We start from the raw sequence: 22,984 nt of genomic DNA on the forward strand, positions 1-22,984 counted from the left end.
CGATTCATGTTTTAAGCAGTTAAGTCAACACTCTTATACTGAGAAATATAAAGAGGCAAAAGAAACTAAGACAGCAAGAATTCACTTAAACAATTAGTCCATCAGACAAGCAGAAACTCCAAACACTGTCTGGTTTCAGCTTCTCAAATGTGAGGATTTTCCTTCTTTTACCTTCTTTTCTTTCTCATATCTGGCAGTAAACTTAATATCTTTAAGGTTTTATGTTGGTCAGATAAAGCAATGGATGATAGCATGTCTCCTGAGGTTTGGGAAGTAATAATAGGCATGTTTAACATTTTTTTAAAGCTTGTATAGACTAAATTCAAAACTGATTAATCAAATTAATCAGCCAATAAATTTATAATGAAAATAGTTGACACCCCACAGTCCTTCTCCTTACTTAGTCACCTTTAGGGGTGGGGCAAATATTTCATATGCAACATAAGTCTTTTGTGATACATTAGCAGCAATATCTTGATTTGTTCTGTTGTGATAAAGAAGCGTTTCTGTCTTAAGTGTCGCTTGGCATGCTGTGTGTCTTAAAGCCCGATCAATACATCAGCATGGCCGATACTACCAGAAGATTTTAGCTTATGATAAATATATATATATCTCGGAGAATATAAAATGGTACAAGAAAAACAAACAAAATGGTAAAGTGAAGCCACACTGTTGGAATTTTTGTATCAAAGTATCCCTATCTTAGTTCATAAGTTTTCAGATGTATCCGTATCAGCAAATATGTTTGTCAAATATTGGAAATTGTAGTGTTGAAATGCCAAAGATATGTTTGAGGTCATTTAGAAAATGTCACCACTGCATAGTTCGTCACCCGAGAGCACGGACAAGTTTATTTTCACCTGTAAAATGTCCCACTGAGAATATCTCTCAGTCACAATTCCTTTTCAATTTACGGGATTCTTATTCAAAGTATTTTGTTAAAATCATTATCGGTTTACTTTTCTCTAAAATATCAAAATTGGCACCCAATGAGACAGAAACATCTTCAAAATAAAGTAGATACTGTATACGACTGACTGTTTTAATGTGTATAAGAATCCCAGTAACTGGGTATACATTACTTAGATGCAGTTTTAAACATAATCAATATTTAACGTGTGGATGGTCAATGTCAACAGTACACGGTTTCATTTTAATCTTCTTGGTACTGCACAGCCATCACGGCACCAAAGCACATTGTTATTCAAAGCAACTTATAGGCAAGAAGTGTCCAAAAGAACGCTTCAACAGCAGAGAGGACTGTACCTTTGAGTCTGTTGATTCACCCTGAAGAAACATAAACCAGCTCTGCTTTCTCTCTGCATACATAACCACAGTAGCTGGTTTACAGTTCCATCTGAATATCCATTGAATGAAATTCACCTTTGACTTGGTACTGTGGTATTTGTTGTTTGTGGGTTGGTACAGTGTTTTAGCAGACTGAGTAAATAAACAGTTAACACATAATAAATACTAATTTGCTTCTAACCATTACTGTTGACACAGACCACTGAAGGTCAGAGTTGATCACAGGAGCCCCCTAGTGGTTTGGCTTCAATAGTCACAGTAGAATGAACGACACCTGATGTTAAAGTAATGCGAGCCCAGTTTATTCAACAAAATATTTAAGATGATATAGGATGACTCTTATCTTATGGTCATGACTAACTGAGAGGTTGAGATTAAAAAGACGAAAATAATTAACACGGCTACTTGAATAAAAATAAATTATAATTTAAACTGGTTTAAATTCTGACAAATCTTGTTGTTTTTCCTGTTACAGAAACAGTCTTCAGATATTAATACTGAACTAAAGAAGCAGAAAAAGTGAACTGAGTGACTGCTGCTGTTTGGTTGAAAATAAGCAGCGGTGTACTGAGTAAATTACAACAATGATTTTATTGAGGTTAGTCTCTGCAGCTCTACATGGACGAGGAGCAGCGCTCCAAATTAAACCTGAAATACAACATTTACATGCCAGATACACACACACATAACACATTCACTTCCGATACCAGATCCTCATCCTCTTCTCACGCTTGATTTTCTTCTGCAGCTGTAAAGTCCCGTAAAGGAGAGCCTCTGCAGTGGGGGGACAACCTGAGGACAGAGCAACTCTGAAATTCAGTGTGACTAATGAACAGCATTTCATTTCATACTCTGGTAATTCATCTATATATTTGGCTACTGATGCCGCATATTGATCCTATCAGCCTGCACATTGATCCTATCAGCCTGCACGATACCACAAAATAATGACTGTACAATATGCAGTATGAAGGCTGTTGAATTTTGCCTCATAGTGACAAGATAATGCTAAATTAACTTCCAGCACAACTAATATTACCATCTTTTTATTTCTAATTCAAGTGTCTAATAAATCTACTACTGCTACATTACATCTATTACCAATAATAATAATACAATTACAAGAACTCATAGTTATAACCTACTACTACTGTTAAATTGTACAACAACTGTTCCTAAACATGATCCTGAACAGAGATCCTCCCCCTTCCTCCATGGGAACTTATTTTGAAAAAACAAACAAAATAGGTAGTTGAGGGTTATCAATTTAAAAGATAAATTTGTCCGTCAAGAAAGTCACAAAACAATAAAATAACATTTAGCTGACGCTTTTATCCAAAGCGACTTACAATTGCTATTTGTGTCAGAAGTCGCACGCCTCTGGAGCAACAACGGGTTAAATCTCTTGTTCATGGACACAATGGTGGATGGGTCGCACTGGGGGATTGAACCCGGGTCTCTCACACCAAAGGCATGTGTCTCATCCATTGCACCATCAACACCCCATACATCACCAACATGTGAAAGTGGTAATGCTAGCTAACGTCTCACCTAATGATGTTGACTTCAGTAACGTTAGCTCCTGTAAGTTATGACATCAAATATGAAACTTCTGGGTTTGTGATCTTTCTAATCAACTATTTTCAATTCTTATACTGCAACTTTCTTGACTTGCAAATTTACATGTGTTATTCAGGGTACAGTTTAAACAAGATCAAATAATTAGTTGTCTCTTGCCATTGACTACAGTACATATTTTTCCCCAAAGGTCCAATGGGGCGGCAGCAGAAGGGACGATCTTCTGGAACTTGTCTGGACTCATCCTACATGACTAAAAGTGTGTGGACTCCCAAACATTCCACTTTTATGCGATTAGTGAACATCTCTTTCTAAAACCACAGGCTTTAATCTGCTGTTATAACAGTCTGTTCAGTGAAGGCTTTCACACAAGATTGTATAACCTGGCTGCAGGGACCCCCCCATAAAGGGTATGTTTGATATGTTCTAATTTTAATGAACGGTATTTTTTATTGCTATAGAGATTTTGTACATTTTATCATTCCCATATTGTGCAGTAAAGTTTACCTGGAACATAAATGTCCACTGGTACAATTCGGTCACAACCTCTGACGACAGCGTATGAGTAGTGGTAGTAGCCTCCTCCATTAGCACAGCTGGAAGAGGAAAATTATCAGCACACGTTTACTTCCTAAGACACTTACTTGTAAAGGTTTAGACCCTAACCCTAAACATGGTAGTGGCTTGCAGCACACCACAGCTACAATGAAAGACACGAGTCAAACAATACTGGGTGAAACAAAGCTAAACACTGAGTAACACAGTAAATATTAGTATCAGATCAGCTGTGGAGACTTTGCAGATACAGGACAGACTACACTGCTAGCATATAAATCTCTTCAGGAGTTAACTTACCTTCCCATGGAAATGACGTATCTGGGCTCAGGCATCTGGTCGTACACCTGTTGGCAAGAAGACGCAGTTCAGTCACCCTTATATAATGTCTGACTAACAACTAATCTGTCCTTTCAGCTGGAGGACAGCTCCATGCCAGTCTACCAATCCACCGACAGGCTGGTCATAATCCATCCAGCATTTAAAACAGCTCTACTGTTCTCAGTGCTCCCATCCTGCAGACAGAAAAGTCAGAGAGAGAGCACTTGCAACTGAAAATGTCTGCAAGCAGAGCAGAAAAACAGGACTTCCACCATTGTTTCTTAATTTCACAAACCTGAATCAAACTTGAGACAGCATTTAGGGTAGGTACCAAATGAATTACATCGGCACTACCGAGTACCGATTCACGTAAAATCAATCTGCGCCAAATTTTAGTACCTGAGAGTGCATCTGGGTGATAGCAGTAAAGTAGAGACAGAGAGAGACTAAGACTACATAATCTAGCAAGAAGGACAATCCATGCATCAGGCGCGTCTCACTCTCTCGCTGCAGTGTCCCCGTGCGAGGAAAATATGACATCCAGACTCTTGGCAAATGTGAATGTAAAGGTTGAGTCTGTGCCACTAGGCAGCCACAGTCACTCAGAGCTGTAGACCATCTGCCCCCTGCCTGCTTTTAACCTGATGGTATTATCTCTGTCTGTCATCACGTGACTGGTCGCATGCACATACACATCAACACAACGTTCAGTCAGCGCGTGAAGTGTGCATGGCCAACTCATGTGGAGAAAAAATGCACGAGCTGGCTCGTCTCATATTATATTCACTGCTCAAGTAGTTAGTTTTATACTTTGTTTAAGTTGTGAATTACAATATCCTTTATTTATTTGTTTATTTATTTAACTACCGAATTCCAGGTACTGGTACCACTTCAAATGCGAAGTAGCTAAAGGGGTTGTTTGGAGTGTCATTAGCTGAATTATACTTAAATGTAAGATGCTGATAGCACCATCGCTCCGGTCACACTACACCCTTTCCCTCCCGCACCTTCCGCAGAGCCGGAGCCATCTTATTAGTCAGCGTTCCAGCCACAATCATGACATCAGCCTGTCGGGGACTTGCTCTGAACACCACTCCAAAGCGGTCCATGTCGTAACGAGGGGCCGCCATGTGCATCATCTCCACCGCGCAGCATGCCAGGCCAAAGGTCATAGGCCACAGAGAGCTCTGAGGGGAACAGCAGAGACATGACAAGTCAACAAAACACTAACTGAGCAGACACATTCACACAGCTATACAAAAACACAGCATCACTTTCTTCAACTCATTGCTCAATCAGTTCAAGAGCACATGTAGATTAGAGATGCATCAATTTATCTGCTTTAAGAGGCAATGTCAATATATATTGGCGATTTCACATTGTTCTCTCTGCTGATATTTGGCAGATTGTGAAATTAGTTGGGTTTTTTAAGCTTGTTTCTTAGGAATACAGGGCATTGACAAAATAACACATGAAAACACAGCAGACTAACAGTAAATAACAGCTTGAGGGTCAAGTTCAGTTTTATTGAGACTGAAGCAATTGTATGGTGTTGTTAAGGAAATACCCCATAACTGCCTGTCAGTCAGTGTTTCACTTAGAGACCACTTAGAAACCTGTGTTTGGCATGTTGTCAACATTCATAAGATTTTGCTTGTTGCTAAATGACATAGTTATGCTGTGTTTTCACTCACAGCCACATAAATTCAGGCAACAACTCTCTGGCTTGTTGACACCTCTCTAATTTGACTTTTGTTGCCTTGAAAACTTAACCGTTTAGTGGTATTCAACTCAATATGACTCACATATGTAGCTGCCTTTGTATTTGTTGCCTTAATTCATGGTGTGACTAATAAACTACACCAGCAAGCTATTTATATATTAAATACTTTTTCTACAATTATTGGTGAACATAGTAAAACAATAAAAATAAAGTGAGTAGGTAGAAGGTTCAGACACTTAACAGGCTCAGAAAGATGAGTCTTCAGATGACTAAAAGATGGAACAGTGGCCATTTAAATAAACGACAGAGATCCATTTACAAAAGGCAACATCACCAACCATGTGACATTTTAGACCAACACAAAACAGTCAAATTCTCTCAACGTACACTGTATGTGGGTGTTAACACAGCAACATCTACTCACCCTGCGTGCCCAGTTAACCAAGTCGTCCAGCTTAGTGATAACATACTCCCCCTTGCTGCTGGCTACAGACGCTGGTTTGGCTGCTGCCACTGCCGTGCTCTTCTCTCTGACTGGAACCACACTGCAACAGAAGGATGGAGGGGATCTTTACCATGTGCAGACTGTTTACTGTGTGTCTGTTCTTCATTCCAATATTTACACCAGAGAATCTTTCGAAAAGTCACCTTGTGGTGGTATTCTCGCTTTTTGCACCGCTATGCAGACTCTTCTGTTGAACAGCAAAGAATGAAATGGGCCTGTTGGATGGACAGCAAGTCAGAGCGAGAAACCACAGTAACAACAAAAAAAGCTGAGTTATAAAAATGAATGGATAAGGTCAGTGAAATAATGGAATGCCCACAAACAGTCAGTTCCACATGAAGACAATGTTGTAATACTACAGTGTGACATTTCAGCATTTCCAGGTAATGTGTGTGATGGACAGATGGGGAGACTTTATTGTGGGAGACAATGATTTTGTCTGAGCTTCATAAACTTGATGATGCTTTAAAGGATTAACTTGACCATTCCTCTGAGCAGCATACAGGCTGAATGCTCCTGCTGCCAAAAGCAAGACTGCACAGCCTGTCAAGCACAGCAAATGTTTCAGTACTTGCTTTTGAGTGAGGATTTCTTCGGAGTCCTATTCTCTTTAAAGGGAGATAATCTGACCTCAAAAACATAACTGAGAAATTGACAAAAAAATTACAAAATAAAGGTTGAATTCAATTAGTTGCACCTTTACCGAGTGATTAATGTGGGTATGAAAGACCATCTCCACATCTATAAAGGGTATAATACTCAAGCAGTCGAAGGATCAGCTGGACAGAGCTGGTTTAAATTAAGTTTCGAAACATGGAACAGGATTAAAGGTTCTTACCTTGTTGAAAAGCAGCCAAACATGGCCAGGCGAGGCGCTGCAAAATAAAAGCATTTAACAAACTGAAGACATTTTATAATAACAGTCATATATTGTAAGTATTTCAGATGTTTTATCGGCTGTATTGTCCATTCACTGAACAAAGTGTGGCCTTGTTTAAACAGTGCATTCAGGTGTGACAGCCTACATCCATATGTAGCAAGTAGCATTTTTGCCCATTTGTGATGGACAAAAATTGTAATCCTGGTGAGATTACCTAACAGCAAACACTGGACATTGTGGCCCCACAACTTCTGCTGTTCTCAGAATAATAAAAATATTTACAATTGAATGCTACATGTTACCCCATTTTAATTTGTTTTGTAACTTACAGTATAGCCAACCCTTATATGGGCTTTATTTTTTAGTATTGTGCTGCATGGTGTGTTTAGAGCATGACGAATTGACGAGTAGCGCTCGCGATTTGTAAAAGGGACACTTCACGCGGTATAATGTTCACAAATAACATTACAGGTGAGAACACCTAACTGGCAGAGTTTTCACGAGGAGATTGGTTTGATAATCGTACCCACAGTGGATGACACGCAGTGGAGAAAGCCACATACCAGACGTGGTAGTCCACCCACAGTATAAATGAAACTTTACTAAACAGTCACCCGGTTAGTTTTAAAATTACATGTATTGTTACGTATGTTAAATAACGTTAGTGTTCGCTAACGACAACTAGAACTGCAGCTGGAGTTCATGTACTGTTAGCTAACCTGGTTAGCCTCCATGCTAACGCAGACGGAGCAAGGTCAGTGTGAGCATTCACTAAAAGTTATAAATCCGATTGCTGACACAGTCAAAGCGCTAGGTGGTGCACATTTATATGCTTACTTTTTAAATTCTGCAAATAAAATAAGCCTGAAAACACTGTACTGTTTACAAAAAGCGTTTAATTTTAGTCACAACATCACTTACCAGCTAACGCCGCCATCTTTGAGATTACAGGTATGTCAGATGGTGAGCGGCAGAGGGCGCTACAACCCGAGAACGTCGTCGTCGTCTTCTTCTTCTTCCTCCTCCTCTTTTTGAGTTTGTTGGCCGTGCATTACCGCCACCAACTGGTATGGAGTTTGGATCAGAATGGCAAACAATAAATAAATAAATAAAATTAGTAAGATAATGAAATAAGATTAGATAACACTCAACTCTTGAGTTCTTTGCAGAATATCTATTAAATCTACTAATGTACTTTCATCGTTCTGAGGTTTTGAATCATCTGCCTTCTTTTTTCCTCATTTCTGAGGGTGTAACATAACATGCTTTTTATTCTTGCACAGTAAATTTACATTTATTCATTTAGCTAATGCTTTTATCCAAAGCGACTTACAATTGCTACACATGTCAGAGGTTGCACGGCTCTGGAGCAGCTAGGGGTTTGGTGTCTTGGTCAGGGACACATTGATGTGTGTGTCACAGTGGGGAATTGAACCCGGGTCTCTCACACCAAAGGCATGTTATCCACTGCACCATCACTACCCCATATGTCTATGAAGATTCTCAGTCATCCAGGTCTTAGTTATCCAACAAAGGTTAAAATCAAGGGCAACTGGACTTGGTTGAAGATACTGGAAGACGTTTCGTCCCTCATCCAAAGGACTTCTTCAGTTCTGACTGACTGGCAGGGAAACTCAGCTATTTAACCTCAGTGGGGTCGTTGGCCCGGGTCATCGATACCGCTGGTTCGTTAGTGTTCCTTGTTGCTGTGACGACAGTCGTTACAGTCGTTAAGACTACCTGTGGCCAAGACTGAACGACCATCGTTGGTATCTTCACCTGAGGCCAATAGGTTACGTTTGTTGAGTTTCCTGGGAAGTGATGAAAGGACAGTAAGTGGGGGATAAGTGGTGGCGTAGACCCCCTCCTCTGTTCAATGACGGCTTCTCAACCCTTGTGTAGATGGCTTCCTTGACACCTCTTTCAAACCATCCATCTTCTCTGTCTAAAATGTGCACCTGGTGGTCCTCAAACGAGTGTCCTCTGTCCTTCAGATGTAAGTAGACTGCAGAGTCTTGACCTGAGGAGTTGGCCCTTCTGTGTTGAACCATGCGTTTGTGTAGTGGTTGTTTAGTCTCCCCAATATACAGGTCTGTGCATTCCTCACTGCATTGGACCGCATACACTAGATTGCCTTTCTTGTGTTTGGGTGTGCGGTCTTTGGGGTGTACCAGCATCTGTCTTAGTGTGTTCTTGGGTTTAAAAAACACAGGGATGTTATGTTTGTTGAAAATCCTCCTGAGTTTCTCTGATACTCCAGACACGTATGGAATCACAATGTTGTTGCGTTTGACCTTCTTTTCCTCTTTCCCTGTAGTTTTGTTCTTCTTGGATCTTGTGGCTGTTTTCACAAAGGTCCATTTAGGGTATCCACAGGCTGTAAGTGCCCCCTTCAGGTGGTTCTGTTCCTTCTCTCTGGCTTGGGCGCTTGTTGGTATGTTTTCTGCTCTGTGGTGCAGTGTTCTCATGACCCCTAGCTTGTGCTCCAGTGGGTGGTGGGAATCGAACAGTAGGTATTGGTCTGTGTGTGTGGGTTTTCTGTAAACACCAATCTGCAGGCTCCTGTCCTCTTCAATGTGTACAGCGCAGTCCAGGAAGGCCAAACTGTTGTTGTGAACATCTTCTCGTGTGAACTGGATATTACTGTCCACAGTGTTGATGTGTTCTGTGAAGGCTTGCATGGAATGGCTTCTCCAGGATACAAACGGTAATATTGTTCACGGGTGATGGTGTCGTCCTTCTGTAACTGTTGTAGACATATTATGGCCTTTTTTCTTGTATCCGCTGGTTGGGTCTCGTCTCAGTGTCTCATACGTGTTTGTGTCCATTAGTAGTGTGTTGACTTTGTTCTGGTAGTCAGCTGTGTTAAGTACTACCGTGCATCTTCCTTTGTCAGCAGGTAGGATAGTGATGTTTTGATCCTTGCTCAGAGATGTCACAGCCTTCCTTTCTTGGATGGTGAGGTTGGAAGGGGGGGCCTTCGCATTAGAAAGGGCTGCAGATACCTTTAGTCTGAGCTGTTCCGCTTCTGTTTCTGTTAATTTGTTTTTCCTAATGGCCGATTCTGTGGCTGTGATGAGGTCTACTATAGGTAGTTGCTGTGGTGTAATGGCGAAGTTTAATCCTTTGGCCAGAACGTCTTTCTCTGGTTGGGTGAGTTCCCTATCTGACAGGTTTTTCACCCATCTGTTGTCTGTTTCAAGTGTTGTGGGGTTGTTGTCCTTTCTCCTCCAAGACAATTCTCCTGCTCTGTTGGTGCAGCTCGCTCTGGACTGTAGGTTTTGGAATTTCCGGGTCTGTCTTTCTTTGCTCTTGTTGTGCTGGGATAGCTGTGCTTTCTTGATGAAGTCCATGACCTTTCCCAGTGCTGTACTGGGCAGATATGTTTCTAGTATGTGGTGTATGTTGTCCATTTCTTTGTTCAGGGCTTCTTTTGTCGAAGTGTTAACACGCTGTTAAATTGTGAAGTGTATCTGTCTCACTCTCTCGTTCAGTAGCTGGTGTTGTGCTTTCTCCAGGATTATTCCGGCTCTGTGTCCTTTTACCGTGGAGCCTAAATGTAGGCTGTTGGGAATAAGTTTGTGTTGTCGGCATCTCAGGTTGAATCGTAGATGGTTCCTGTAGTCTGCAATTTTCCTGGCTGTCCTTTCATACTCCCGTACCAATCTGAGGGTGTTCATCCCAAAATGATAAGCAAGATATCTATGAAGATTCTCAGTCATCCAGGTCATAGTTATCCAACGAAGGTTAAAATCAAGGGCAACTGGACTTGGTTGAAGATACTGGAAGACGTTTCGTCCCTCATCCAAAGGACTTCTTCAGTTCTGGACTGAGTTCTGGACCCCATAGTGTAGTCACAACTGCCTGAATAATGTTTAATTATTTTAAATAATTTATAATAAGTATAATTTTATAATTTTAGTCCAGTGTGTCCAAATGTGAGTCTTGATATGATTGTCTCATTTCTCCTGTTCCTTCCTGCACATCTCATTTCTCCCACTTTCCTCTGAACTCTGTAAAACCATCATCCTTTCCTCTCTTCCTCCCATTGCTTTTCCCACATTTAGCCTTTAATAATGCTCTTAATTTCTGTTTTACTGAAGCTAATTGCCACCTCAATGTAATCACTTTTTGTAGCCTCCTTTACAACCTTATCTGCCATTTCATTTCCTTTGATGCAAATAGGCTATGTGCTGGTACCCAAATATATGACTGTAAGACCTATTATTTAAACTCTGAATAATGTTTCTTGTACTTCTGTCAAAATGTCTGATCTGCTGTCTGAATGACTGTTGTGTAAACTGACTAGCAATGAAATTGAGTTTGAACAAATTTCATGTTTCCTCTATCTACTGCACTTCTAACAAAATAGTGAGCATTTCTCCTGTGTAAACTGTTCATCACTGATCCTTCTCCCCATCCCTATATGAAACGCTGGAACAATAAATGCTTCTTCTATTTTATTAACTAAACTCTTTGATGCATCTGTGTAGATCTGGACTATTAATATACGCCTGTATGGTTCGCTGGTATGGTCAAAATATTTCTTTTAACATAAGGTTTCTGTGGTGTTTGAATACCATTGTTTATAATTTGTAATAACTGATAATATTTGCTCCATTTCATAAATGGACATTTATTTAATCCAGCGAATCCACAGATTTAGTATCATGGTGGGGATGATGACCCGAGCACATACTGTATTTATGCTATTCAATGACAAGGCCATCCAAAAACACTATTAACATTGTTCAGAGAAAGTAAAACTGCATGTAAGTAGCAGTAAACATGCATGTAAATGGCACATTTGAGAAATACTGAGGTCATTAGTTCATATTCCCACAATACACTAATCCCCTAAACAAATAATTAGTGATAGTTAAATTTGACTGCTCATGGCATACCGGTCACATTTAAGAATATTGCCTCAGAATATTAAATGTCAGAATCAACCTTAAACAAAGACAGAGAGTAATATATGCCTGTACTTTTAGAAAGTAAACATTTTCTCAGGTTGTTAAAACTCCCACAGAGTCACTGACGACATGTTTTCAGTTATACAGCCACAACCCTGAGTTGGCTGACTTATCTGATATCTACGATGTTGATACTGGATATATTTGCAATATAATCTGAATACACTGTTTATTATGGTCTTTATTATAACTGTTGAGCAACCCCCAGTGGGGTGACTTTCATGGTCTGTATTTTGGAAACAGTCATGTGACAGACTTTTAAAAGTGCATTTCTGAATGGAGTTTTTCATGTTACTGCAACTGACACAATTTGTATTGAGTTATCATCATAAGTATCTGTGCAGAGGTGCAAAAGCAGCAAGTGGCTGAACTACTGGCAGCTGGAGATCAGAATTTATGATTAAACAGCCGGTTTTATTTCCTGTAATATATTTTAAAGCCCTTATTAACTTCTACAAAGCAAAGGCTAATCCTCCTGGAGTCCATGCAAAACACAATGTTTGAAACACCACGTCTCTTCCACCTAAATCAAACATGAGGACACGTCACGTGTCTTTCTGCATGCCCCCAAGTGGTTTAAACTAACAACTGGACTTTTATTTAAGAAAGAGCTGTGGTTATTTGTAATAAACGAAGGAAATACGTCACAGAGAAGCCAAAAATAAGCTGTTGTGGTGCAATCTTGAGGATATTAAGTTTGCTTTGGTAATTTAATCCCTCACAGGCTGTGAGAAATATTTTCTGACAAACATGGTCACAGCTTTGGAGAGCATATTTTCAGCAGAATGAGTTAAGAATAAGTTAACTGTAAAATATCTGATTTTGTACTTCAGAGGTTAGTACTTGAGTTTGTCTGACCCAGATCATTTTGTGACTGGAGTAGCAACCTTGCTCAACTGGTTGAGCTGCATTCGTGACGTTTGTTTCCATAACAAACACATACATTCAGTCATACATATCAGCATGAAAACACACCTCTCATGTCAGATAGAACTGCATATGATTCATAAACCCTCAGTGTGTTAAAAAATAAATAAATACTCCACCTGGAACAACTGTGGGTGTATTTTGTGAGGCTATTAATGTGGTTTAAATTACTGCATTTAATTACATTTCTTTTTAAACTTTTTGCTGGACATGCTGGAAAAATTACATGTTTTTCAGTTTATAACTATAACTATATGATGAAATCCCCAGAGACAGTGAATAGTACTTTCACTCTTAAAAAAATCTTATAAAACAAACTTACCATCATAGCTTTAATTTATTAAAAGTTAAACGTAATTTGTTAGGCTGCAGTTTTTATATCATGACACAAACACTGTTGGCGCTCTTGAGCAAGACACTGCAGCAGGCTGTGGTTTTACTGGGCAGCTTCCAGAGGAGACAGCTGATGAATGTCTTTCCATGGATTTAAAAGAATATGTCCAAAATCCCATGAGGCCATGGCAAAACAGCATTGAAGGCATTAAGCAGTACAGCCTGGCACTGCAGCTCATGGAGTATCAATAAATCTGACAATTGTTTTTTGATGAATCGTTTTGGAGCGTTTTGGACAATAAAGTTAAATAGTTGATATAGTTGGATTTGAGTGCTGCTGGCCCCAGTTTAAGTGTTTATGCTTCTGCCTGCTAAATGTTAAATGTTGAATTTAAAAAATCACTTTTTATTTTCTGATTTTGCAGCATAGAAAATTAAATGATTCAAATAAAGAGAAATACCCCTCAAAAAAATCAAAATGGGAAAATTATTTTGTATTCAATATTTTATTATTATTTAATTTATACCAGTATTAAATTGGTAAAACTTACATGTGAATGAACGACAAGGATAAATTCTTGCACACTGTCAGCACTGAGTTTATTAGAGACACGACATTTTGTCAGGCATGCCTCACTGTGTGAGGAATTAAACGTTTTCTTTCATTAAATTGGTTAAAGCGAGTAAATCTCAGCATTTAAGGCTGAATTTGACATGATAAATAGTCAAATGACATGCCTTTAATTTAAGCAATTTGGATAGCTCTTTGATCTCTGGTTGACTGAGTGGTCAAAAAAAAAAAAGTGCAGCCATCTTTAGCATCCGGGTTTTGCTTTGGCCTCATTTTGCGCCACAAACCAAGCGCACAACATCAGCAGCAGCAGTGAGAATGCCAGCAGGGTGGAGATGGAGAGCAACCAGAGAACACGGAGAGCGTGTTAACATATAATGACAGTCCCAGTGCTGAAAACACACACTGTAGTTTCTCCAGGAATAGCTAGTCAGTCAAAGTGAAGCAACTGAAAACGGTCTGGAAAAGATGAAAAGACTTCTTTTTTTTTTTTTTTACAAATAGCTTTTATTCTGTCTTCATCATGTACAAACTTTTTGGACTGTTGAAATAATGAAACAGTCTGATAACCGAAGTTGCTTGGCTCGTGTTCTTTTAAGGTCAGCCACATATGTATAGCAGAGCTTTTAAGTACTTTGAGTTCAAAACATTAAATATAGGCACTGGAATAGCTTAAAAGGACACATTTTACACACTACAGCATTGTTCAAAGGCTTTCTCCACCACTAGCAGGGAAAAGCTCTTGCATTTCAGATAATAAGCATGAATCCACATAAAAACAAAGTCCTGTATAGGAGGAGCAAAAATACAAGTTAAGCCGTCACACTTGGAGGTTATAGTTGCAGCGTGTGTTGCTGTGCTGAGCTGCAGACCACAGGAATGGCCTATTTTTGGAAAGATCTCCTCCTCTGAAAGAAGAAAGCGCAGCTCGCCTCCTCACTGAGCATTCAGGATGTCTGTGGGTAGGATGTCTGGTTTGCCACTCGGGCTCTGTGATGTCTCCCCTGACCAGGAAGAGGGGGTGACCTGATTATAGAGGACGTCCTGAGAGCCAAAAAGTGGCTCTTTGAGATTCAGGGTGTACATGAGGAACAGATTGAGAGCCACCATGGCGAGGAGCGGGAAGACAGTCAAGCCGGAGCCGAAGCCTCGCCAGGAGCTGCACGCGTTCAGGCTGACCCAGTAAACAAGCCTGCAAGGGATTAAACACAAAACAGGAAATCAGATCAACTTCAAACTTCACTGATAAACACTCACAAAGTGGTGAAAGAAGTATTCAATGCCCTTTCTGAAGTGAACGTACCAATACAACAACGTAAACGTACTCTATTGCAACTTAAAGTCTTGCATTCAAAGTTTTTATCAAATAAAAGTACAGCAGGCCCCTGTTTGTGATACATTATATTATATAGGCTACTGTATTACATTATTGAAGTAGCATTTTACTACTGTGGCTGGTCAGGTTGGAACAAATTATACTGTGTACCATTAGGTAGTTTAATATAGTGGTTCCCAACCAGATACGTCACCAGATAAATCTAAAGGGTTGTGAGATGATTGTCCAGTAAGAAAGAAGAATAAATGAAGTTGTGTAAAACAAATCTATATTCATTATCTATGCTTTTCTCAAATTTTTGTTTTTGGTGAAATATTGGATAAAATTACCTCTTTGAGACTCATTATACAAATGACCCAATCTGAGAAGTTTAGAGGGGAAATTTACTCTGAGGTGAAACTGCACACAACAAACAACTCACAAGCATCTGAGAGATGCGACAAGGTGCCCCAAAGTAAACACAGCTTTAATGTGAGGGGTCAACAAGCCACAAAGGTTGTATTGTATTGTTTAAGCTTATCATGTTTTTTTTGTGTAAAAACTGAAAGGTAACCAGTATAGCTATCAGTATTTGTGCTAAGCTAAGCTAACTGCTTTCTTGCTTTAGCCCCATACATAGAGCAGACATGAGATTGAATTATGTTCTCATCTTACTCAGAAACACAGAACACAGAACCCCACCCCAAAAAAATACAAGAGTAGCAGACAGCTAATCTGAAGGTATTTAAACAGGGTCTTCACCATGTGGAAGCTGTAGTCTCACATGCATAAACCAAGTACCACAATCGAGCTGAGAGAGAACTTCAGCTTCTAGAAAATGATAATTATCTTCCTCCTGTGAACTAAATTACTTGGCTGGTGTTTGATTTGATATTTTTAGCACTTATGATACAAAGAAAATTCAAATCACTCACAGTGTAGTTGAACTATGGCATGATTAGCAGAGTGCTGTAACAAACTGAGCTAACAGAGGAGCTGAGTACATCTTAACTTGTGTTACAGTCTCACGGCTATTTTACAACATGCTGCCAAAAGTTCTCTTTGGCTTTGTTAATGACAGTGGTTGTGTTTGTTTTTAGCCGTGCTGGCACCGTGGCTCCAGGGACGGTGAGGTCAGTCCACCACTTTGGTCCATTTACGGCACTTCTCAACTAACTATTAGATGGATCATCATAAAATTTAGTTCAGACATTCATGTCTACCTCAGTATGATGGTGATCCATTGACTTTTCAATCTTAATTTTCAACATTTTAAATTTCTCCAATACTTGGGTTTATGATCCCATCAGCCTCAGCTGTAACACACTTAACTAAGATGGTGACCATGGGAAATTACCTTCTAAACAAGCATTTAGGTCACAACACTGATGTGTCAGGAAAGCATTTAATTTATTTTATTCAGTGTTGTCTTTACATGCAAGTTTTCTTTATTGTCTTTATTAACGTCTTGTGTCTGTATATCAAAATCATGAAGGAAGAAGAAACAGTTAAATCCTGGATCACTTTGTTGGGTGCTTTTATGAACCATCATGATTAAAGCCTCACCTTCCTAAGATGAACATGATAACCAGTATAGGGACCAACTTCAGCTGGTCTTGGGGCAGTAAAGAGGCCAGAACGACGAGGTTGAGGACGTAGAGGAGTAACTGCTCCAAGGACGCCGTGACAAACAGCTGCTGCACAGGCCGTCCTCTGGGAAACGACTCCTGCAGACTGAAGGAAGCTGTGCAGAACTGGCATGCTGCACCCATGAGCATCGCTGCGAAGGATAAAAGAGCAATAAGTCAGTTAGCGTCTTAAATCTTAGCCATTTTTCCACAAACAACTCTCAACTTTAAGTGACTCCTAGCTGCACTTGATCTCATCTGACAGCATACTTTGTTTTTATAATATCTTCATTTGAATACAGCAACTGCCAGTAGGATGGCCTACATGCAAATACTCTGCTGCCACCAGCTTGACAAATAGGTGAGAGGAAAATGGTCTGGACAGACTTGAGTTTGGATGTTTTTGCCACCTGCCCCCTCTTTCTGGTCGCCCAGGTTGTGAAGCGATTAAAATATTCTGAAATAATTAGGGCACAGCCTGGGAGACGAGAGACGCAGCCAACCTCTTATTGTAGTTTCCATTTAAAGCTATGTGCAGGAGAAGGAAATTATGCTTCTCTCCAGAGGCCGGGGGAGACGTCTGCTGCACTGAGGTTGAAAGCGCATGAAATTAAAGGGGACAGGAGACATTGTAACATTCCAAGACGAAGCAGCCAGACAAACCCAATCCTCTCTTAATCTTCATCTTTCATTTGTCGCGGCTGTTTTTGAATGTCAGAGTGCAGGTGTTTGATGCGCACCGAGCAGGATAGGGACGGCCGCCACCACACAGCAGCAGAAGGTGAAGACGATGCGGCTGGCTATGTCAGGGCAGTCGGGGGGTCTGATGGGGACACAGAAATAGAGTGCATAGAGGATCCCGGCAGCACACAGAAGAGAAGCCAGGACTGAGAAGAAAGCGGGAACTCTGCCGCTCTGACATTTACACTGGCAGCAGCGGCATCGTCCCCGATCTGAAGCCTCCTCCGTGGCCTCGCAAGTCTCTCCCCGCCCCTCTGAGCTCCACATAGTCAGCTCCACGCTCTCTGGCGGAGGGCCTATCAGAGGTCGACCCTCGTCCACACTGCAGTCCAGATTGGTGGATTCTGGACTCCATCTTGGTGTGTCTGTGCCATTGGGAATGTCTCCCTGAGAGGCTGGGGTTGGACAGTCGATGCAGTTTTCCGTGGCAGTGTCCAAATTGAGCACTGTGATGATCGGACTGGAAAGAGTTTGATCCAGCTCCCCCTCCTCTGTCAGATCTGCTCGTGGCTCCTCTGGGAGGTCGTCACTGGGCTGCTGGTGGCAGGGACCAGGGCCTGTTCAAATCAGAGCACATTTCAATACACACTCCAAAACCAGACACTGAAAGCAATCAACTGCAGACTCACACTAATCAGTCATTCCCTTACTGCATGTCAGGCCTGGGTGTCATGTAACAGTTTGGAGTGGTGGGCACACGGCTGGATTAACCCATTAGTTGGCCCCAGGGCCACAAATAGCTGTTTGGCCCTTATTGACCCCACCCCCCACCTCCTGAGCATTGTGTTTGTACCCTGTCCCCTCCAACAGTTACAGAGTCCCAGAAACAAACCAGTCCTCCTATCCTGGAATATTACAGCATGATCACAAGTTTCCTTTGAGTCATTTAGTTTGTGGTGATTTGATTAAACAAATTTAGGAATATGCACTACGTGAACACAGTATAAATTGAAATAACTACAGTCTTTAAACTAGACCCTCTACAAGGATACAGGACCGACTTTGGTTGAAATTGTACTTTGTGATGAAATTCTCAATTATTAAGATGGTTAATAAGTGTTTTATATTTACATTTTAATAAATAGAATCAATTATTCGCTTTCTATCAAGCATCTGGTGGCACTTGTGGCAATGTTCAGAAACGTGCCTCTTCATTCATGGAGCAATTCTAGATCATCTGCAGATGTTCTCTCAACTTTTCCAGAGGTGTTTTCACCGTTGCTTCAGGCCGATCATATTTAGTTTGTAGTTGCGTTATTTTTTATGTCATGCACATGCAAGTGCCCAACCCACGTGGATCTATATAAGCTAACTGCTGTTCCAGTAGTAAAGTCTTTAACAGATAAGAACACAACTTTTTATATATAACATGACATGAAGAAATAAAATCTACCACAAACAAAAGGCTCCCTTCCTAAAACACAGCTCATTTTTTTAATAATCCACCCAGAAGAACTCATGCAGGACACTTAAATCATTATTTAATGAGCAATAAAACATGAAATGGATGTCACAACAAAGTCTTCTCTCTCCAGGGGGACAATTAAATCCACCTGTTTCTAAAGCCAATGGCAATGTACCCGAATGTAACAGTATTGGATGTTGATTCAGCTTATTAAGTCAAAAACATGTTTTTTCCAATCTCACAGTGCTTTGGTACATCCTCCCCAGCACTGCAAAGAAGTTAAAATGGATTTAAAACTTTTATGAGTGGCACGAATGTTGATTTAGTCCAGAGTTTGTGCAGGTAGATCTACACATCTGCTCTTCCTTAAAAAAACATCCTATAGCATTATTTAAAAAATTGTAAAGACATGTGCTCCTTACTGACATTTGCTCCTTTTTAATCGGTCCTGACTCTGTCTGAACTCTCTTTGAATCCAGTCTGTACTCATAGTCAAACTTTAGCCTTTGCTAATTTGCTCTGGCCTCCCCTCAAATCCTACAGCTCCTTCAGACAGCAAAAAGCCGCGGTAATAACTCACTCCTTGGCTGATTGGTTGCTGGTGGCGGTTCAAGGGAGCGCTGGGAGCCGGAGACAGAGTGGGAGGACGAGTGCAGCTCCTCCACCGAGGACTCGGGGCTGTCCGACACCGGCGCCAAGGAGATCTGAGTGTCCAGGTCCAGAAATGGTGAGAAGGAAAGCCTGGTCGGATCGATGTCCTGGAGCTGGTTGATGATGTCGCTGATGGACTCCTTCATGCTGTCGAGCTCCTTCACATTCTGCCGGTTAGTGGCTTGAAGCCCTGAGGTGCTCATAGTCACACAGCCTGAGAGGGAGGTTCAGGTAAACACCAGTTAAAAACACCAAACCAGGGACACACAGGGCAGTAAAACGATTTCCATTCTTCATGTGTCAGAGAAGCCAAATCAGGACACAACTGTACCGATAAAACCACAGATTCAGCTTTGCTTTTTATTAAAGAGTCAATTATTCACTTTCTATCAAGCATGTGCACTTGAGGAAATGTGCAGAAGCCACATCATCATAAACCCTGACAGAATTTTTTTTTAAACTCTGAAAACCACATTTAACTTCTGTTTTTAGTGACGAGGATATCATTTACCCTCCAAATTAGGCAGGTACAAACCCTCAAAACCAAAAGTTGGGACTTTCACTCCACATACTCATGTCAAACGGTTTGTGTTATGTGTATAAAGAAGCTTTTTTGGGACTAAAGGAAATCAGTGTGCAATAGTCATCACTGACAGGAAGTTTATCTTCCTCTGCCAGGTAACGCTGCCTGTGCAGGTTTGAACTGTTATCATTCAAGTTTTTGGTTTTCTTGAGACCCTTCTTCACAAAATGTTAAAACTATAAACTGATTTAATTTGATAACACTTTTCTAATAACATGTGATAGGACGGATTAACCCAGAGGTCTACTGCAGAAAGTCCATTTAACATTTCTTTGAAGCTTAATCCTGTATCCAAAAACCATTGCACGTACATTTGATCATGCAGCCAGCACACTGACATCATGTCCTCTGTATTTTAGTTTACGGTCAATAATTATTATTATTCATAGTGGGTATTTTGCAAGTCCAGTTTGTTTAAACTGAATACACTTAAACTGGACTATTTTAGGCAATCAAAATATTAAGAAAGTTAGATATCAATACCAATGTCTGTAAAATACTTGAGTTTGGGTAATATTTTCTCTTTTGAACCAAGAGTTAAATGAGAAGATTGATACCAATCCCATCTCTCCCCATTATATATGAAACTATAGTAAACAGCTAGCTAGCGTGGCTTAGCAAACACACTGGAAACAGCTAGCTAATCATTTTTAAGATTTGTTTTTGTACAGATTAAACAAATAAGATACTGAGTTGATTAGTGAACTTTAGAGGTGCTGGTAGGATTCTGATACTTTTGTACAGAACCAGACTAGCTGTTTCCCTTTGTTTCCAGTCTTTACGCTAAGTTAAGCTAAGCTAAGCTAAGCTAAGCTAAGCTAAATGTCTCTCGCTCCAGCTTCATACATGAGTGGTATCAATCTTATTGTCTTACTTTCAGCAAAAAAGTGTTGAACCAAAGTGTTGAACTTAAACAAAATGTATCAAACTTCCAAATGAATCAGCATTAAATAAAAAACTTAATATATATAATATGGGATAAAGGTAACTAAGACAAGTTTCCTGCTTCAAAGCCAAGACTCTAACCAAACATTATAGGCTATACTTGTTGAACCACAAAGTTCAGTTTTTTTTTCATATTTTTTGAGGCATGGGGAAGGCGAATAATCCAATGTTTAACTAGCCTATAAAGTTAATACTGGCCTACATGTGAAAGTATGTATTTTACAAGAAATCGCCAAATTAGCCCGTGACCCTGTACACAGGATAAGCGACTGACGATGAATGGGATAGCCAAATTAAATAAAAAAGTAAGACAGGAAAATACATTTCTGTAATAGATCTTGGGAACAAATACAGTCAAAGTTAATGCACAATAAAAATGTTGGAGTCATTTCTTATGAGTAAACACCTTAAATTATATTTAATCAAGACAATAACTCTAATACTGGAAACTAAGCACATCAAATACTGTGCAGTACAGTACTTGTATTACCATTGTGTTTCCATTTTTATGCTACTATATGCTTCTACTGCACTAATGACAATGAATGATGTATTTTTTTACTCTGCTATCTATTTATATAACAACTAGTTACTTTTAAGATTAAAATCATGCAGGAAGTTTATAAAATATGATGCATTGTTACTGATTTAAGTACACAACAGTAAGTGAAACAGCTCAAATAGCTTCAACCAAGTACAACATGAAAGGAAAAATAATCCAATAATATAACAATATAACTGATAAAGAATACTTTTACTTTTTACAGGCCTGCATTTTTTTGCCAATAGCCTACTTATGTACATTTGAGTAGGCTGCATTTTAACGCAGGGCTATACGCCTGATCAGATTATTTTTACATTGTGGTTTTGCTATTTAAACTTAAGTGATATGAATACTTCTTTCATGACTGTTTCGGGTCACATCTTACTATAAAAGCGCGCAAAATGTACTTATTGTACGACGATTAGCGCCAGAGAAATTGATGTAAAACAACCCCAATTACGCGCCTTTGTTGGACCGCCGTTATTTGAACTGTATGGTGAATTTCAAAACCCTTTCATTAACATCTGCAGAGTGAATTTGCAGCATTTTTCTGGATGTTTTTGGCGCACATCCAACAGTGGCGCAGAATCGGCACGCAAAATCTGCGACGAGGATCTTTCTCCAAACAAATTTACCATGTATAGAGCACAATTAGGAGCCGTCTGGCTTTTTAAAGCGCAGGGGGAATAAATCTAGGTGGTTATCAGAATTAGCGTGCATGTGGACACGCGCGTAGGGGGGCAATGTGCTTCTACTCCCCGCTGAAAAATAACTTTTCTCCCGCAGCGGAGCAACTCTCTCAAACAAATATTTATTGGAAATTCCTCTTCTTCATAGCAAATAAAGTCTGGTCTTGCCTAGTTTAGAATAGGCGCTGCAGAGAATGCCTAATTTGCTAGTAAAAAAATAAAATGTGGCCAAAATGGGTTCGAACCTGCATTAAATCCGTGCGTAAAGGACACACAAGTCATTCTGAAAGAGCTGCTCTGAAACCTTATATTTTGTGGCCATTCAGCGGCAATTACGGCAGTTAAGTTATATTTCAGAGACAGATGTGAATCACTTTATCTCCATGAAACGCCTGTCTAAGCGCGTTATTCAATTAGAAACATGCCTCGTATAAATGGACTTACTTTGGTCGGAGGTTTCAGAGTATTTGGCGACTTTACTCTTCTCGCAGTTTAAAAAAAACCCTCCGTCCTTCTCTGCCTTGCTTCCCTCCCCCTCCGTTTGCTTTTTGTCTTCCAGGATCCTGAACTTCTGAATCAAATTTCAGGACGGACAAAATACTAGGCTTTTCCTCCGCCCACACAAGAGCTTTTTTCCTTCCTGGGTACCATGTCAAACACCATATGGAGCAAATAAAACCGGAGCAGCAGCAGCAGCAGGAGGAGGCACTTTCTCTCAGTTTACCTTCAAATTCAACATTAACAGCCACATCCATCACAACCACGAGTTTATCTAAACAGCAGAGTAAACATTTACACTAAAACTA

At 40.1% G+C, this 22,984-nt stretch overlaps 2 protein-coding genes across 2 annotated transcripts; both read right to left on the reverse strand.

Annotated features, from left to right (window-relative positions):
• Positions 1-1,589: 1,589 nt before the first annotated feature.
• ndufs7 (NADH:ubiquinone oxidoreductase core subunit S7) lies at positions 1,590-7,807 on the reverse strand. The gene is made up of 8 exons (XM_038715529.1): positions 7,792-7,807; positions 6,829-6,865; positions 6,134-6,205; positions 5,910-6,030; positions 4,770-4,949; positions 3,742-3,788; positions 3,394-3,482; positions 1,590-2,100 (listed from the first exon to the last, which is right to left on the reverse strand). Exons 1-8 carry the CDS (start codon positions 7,805-7,807, stop codon positions 2,003-2,005), a joined length of 660 nt encoding a protein of 219 aa, XP_038571457.1. The 3' UTR covers positions 1,590-2,002.
• A 6,351-nt stretch (positions 7,808-14,158) lies between these two features.
• Positions 14,159-22,831, reverse strand: LOC119900512 (transmembrane protein 79-like). Its single transcript, XM_038715531.1, has 5 exons — positions 22,623-22,831; positions 19,347-19,631; positions 17,361-17,918; positions 16,559-16,772; positions 14,159-14,869 (listed from the first exon to the last, which is right to left on the reverse strand). The coding sequence occupies exons 2-5, from the start codon at positions 19,618-19,620 to the stop codon at positions 14,614-14,616; spliced, it is 1,302 nt and encodes a 433-aa protein (XP_038571459.1). The 5' UTR covers positions 19,621-19,631; positions 22,623-22,831; the 3' UTR covers positions 14,159-14,613.
• Between the last annotated feature and the right edge of the window lie 153 nt (positions 22,832-22,984).

This window comes from Micropterus salmoides, unplaced genomic scaffold (assembly GCF_014851395.1).
Source record: "Micropterus salmoides isolate LMB-PRFRI ecotype aquatic unplaced genomic scaffold, ASM1485139v1 Ms_hic_scaffold_13, whole genome shotgun sequence".
Classification (NCBI taxonomy): Eukaryota; Metazoa; Chordata; class Actinopteri; order Centrarchiformes; family Centrarchidae; genus Micropterus; species Micropterus salmoides.

Excerpts from the sequence above, each read along its gene's own strand:
- ndufs7 (XM_038715529.1), bottom strand. Across the intron at positions 3,789-4,769 it reads TGGCTCCGGCTCTGCGGAAG|GTGTACGACCAGATGCCTGA; the intron begins GTGCGGGAGGGA and ends TCTTGCCAACAG. Across the intron at positions 3,483-3,741 it reads TACGTCATTTCCATGGGAAG|CTGTGCTAATGGAGGAGGCT; the intron begins GTAAGTTAACTC and ends TTCCTCTTCCAG.
- LOC119900512 (XM_038715531.1), bottom strand. The coding sequence starts at position 19,620 with ATGAGCACCTCAGGGCTTCAAGCCACTAACCGGCAGAATGTGAAGGAG. Across the intron at positions 17,919-19,346 it reads AGCAACCAATCAGCCAAGGA|GCCCTGGTCCCTGCCACCAG; the intron begins GTGAGTTATTAC and ends TGATTTGAACAG. Across the intron at positions 16,773-17,360 it reads GGCCGTCCCTATCCTGCTCG|CGATGCTCATGGGTGCAGCA; the intron begins GTGCGCATCAAA and ends TATCCTTCGCAG.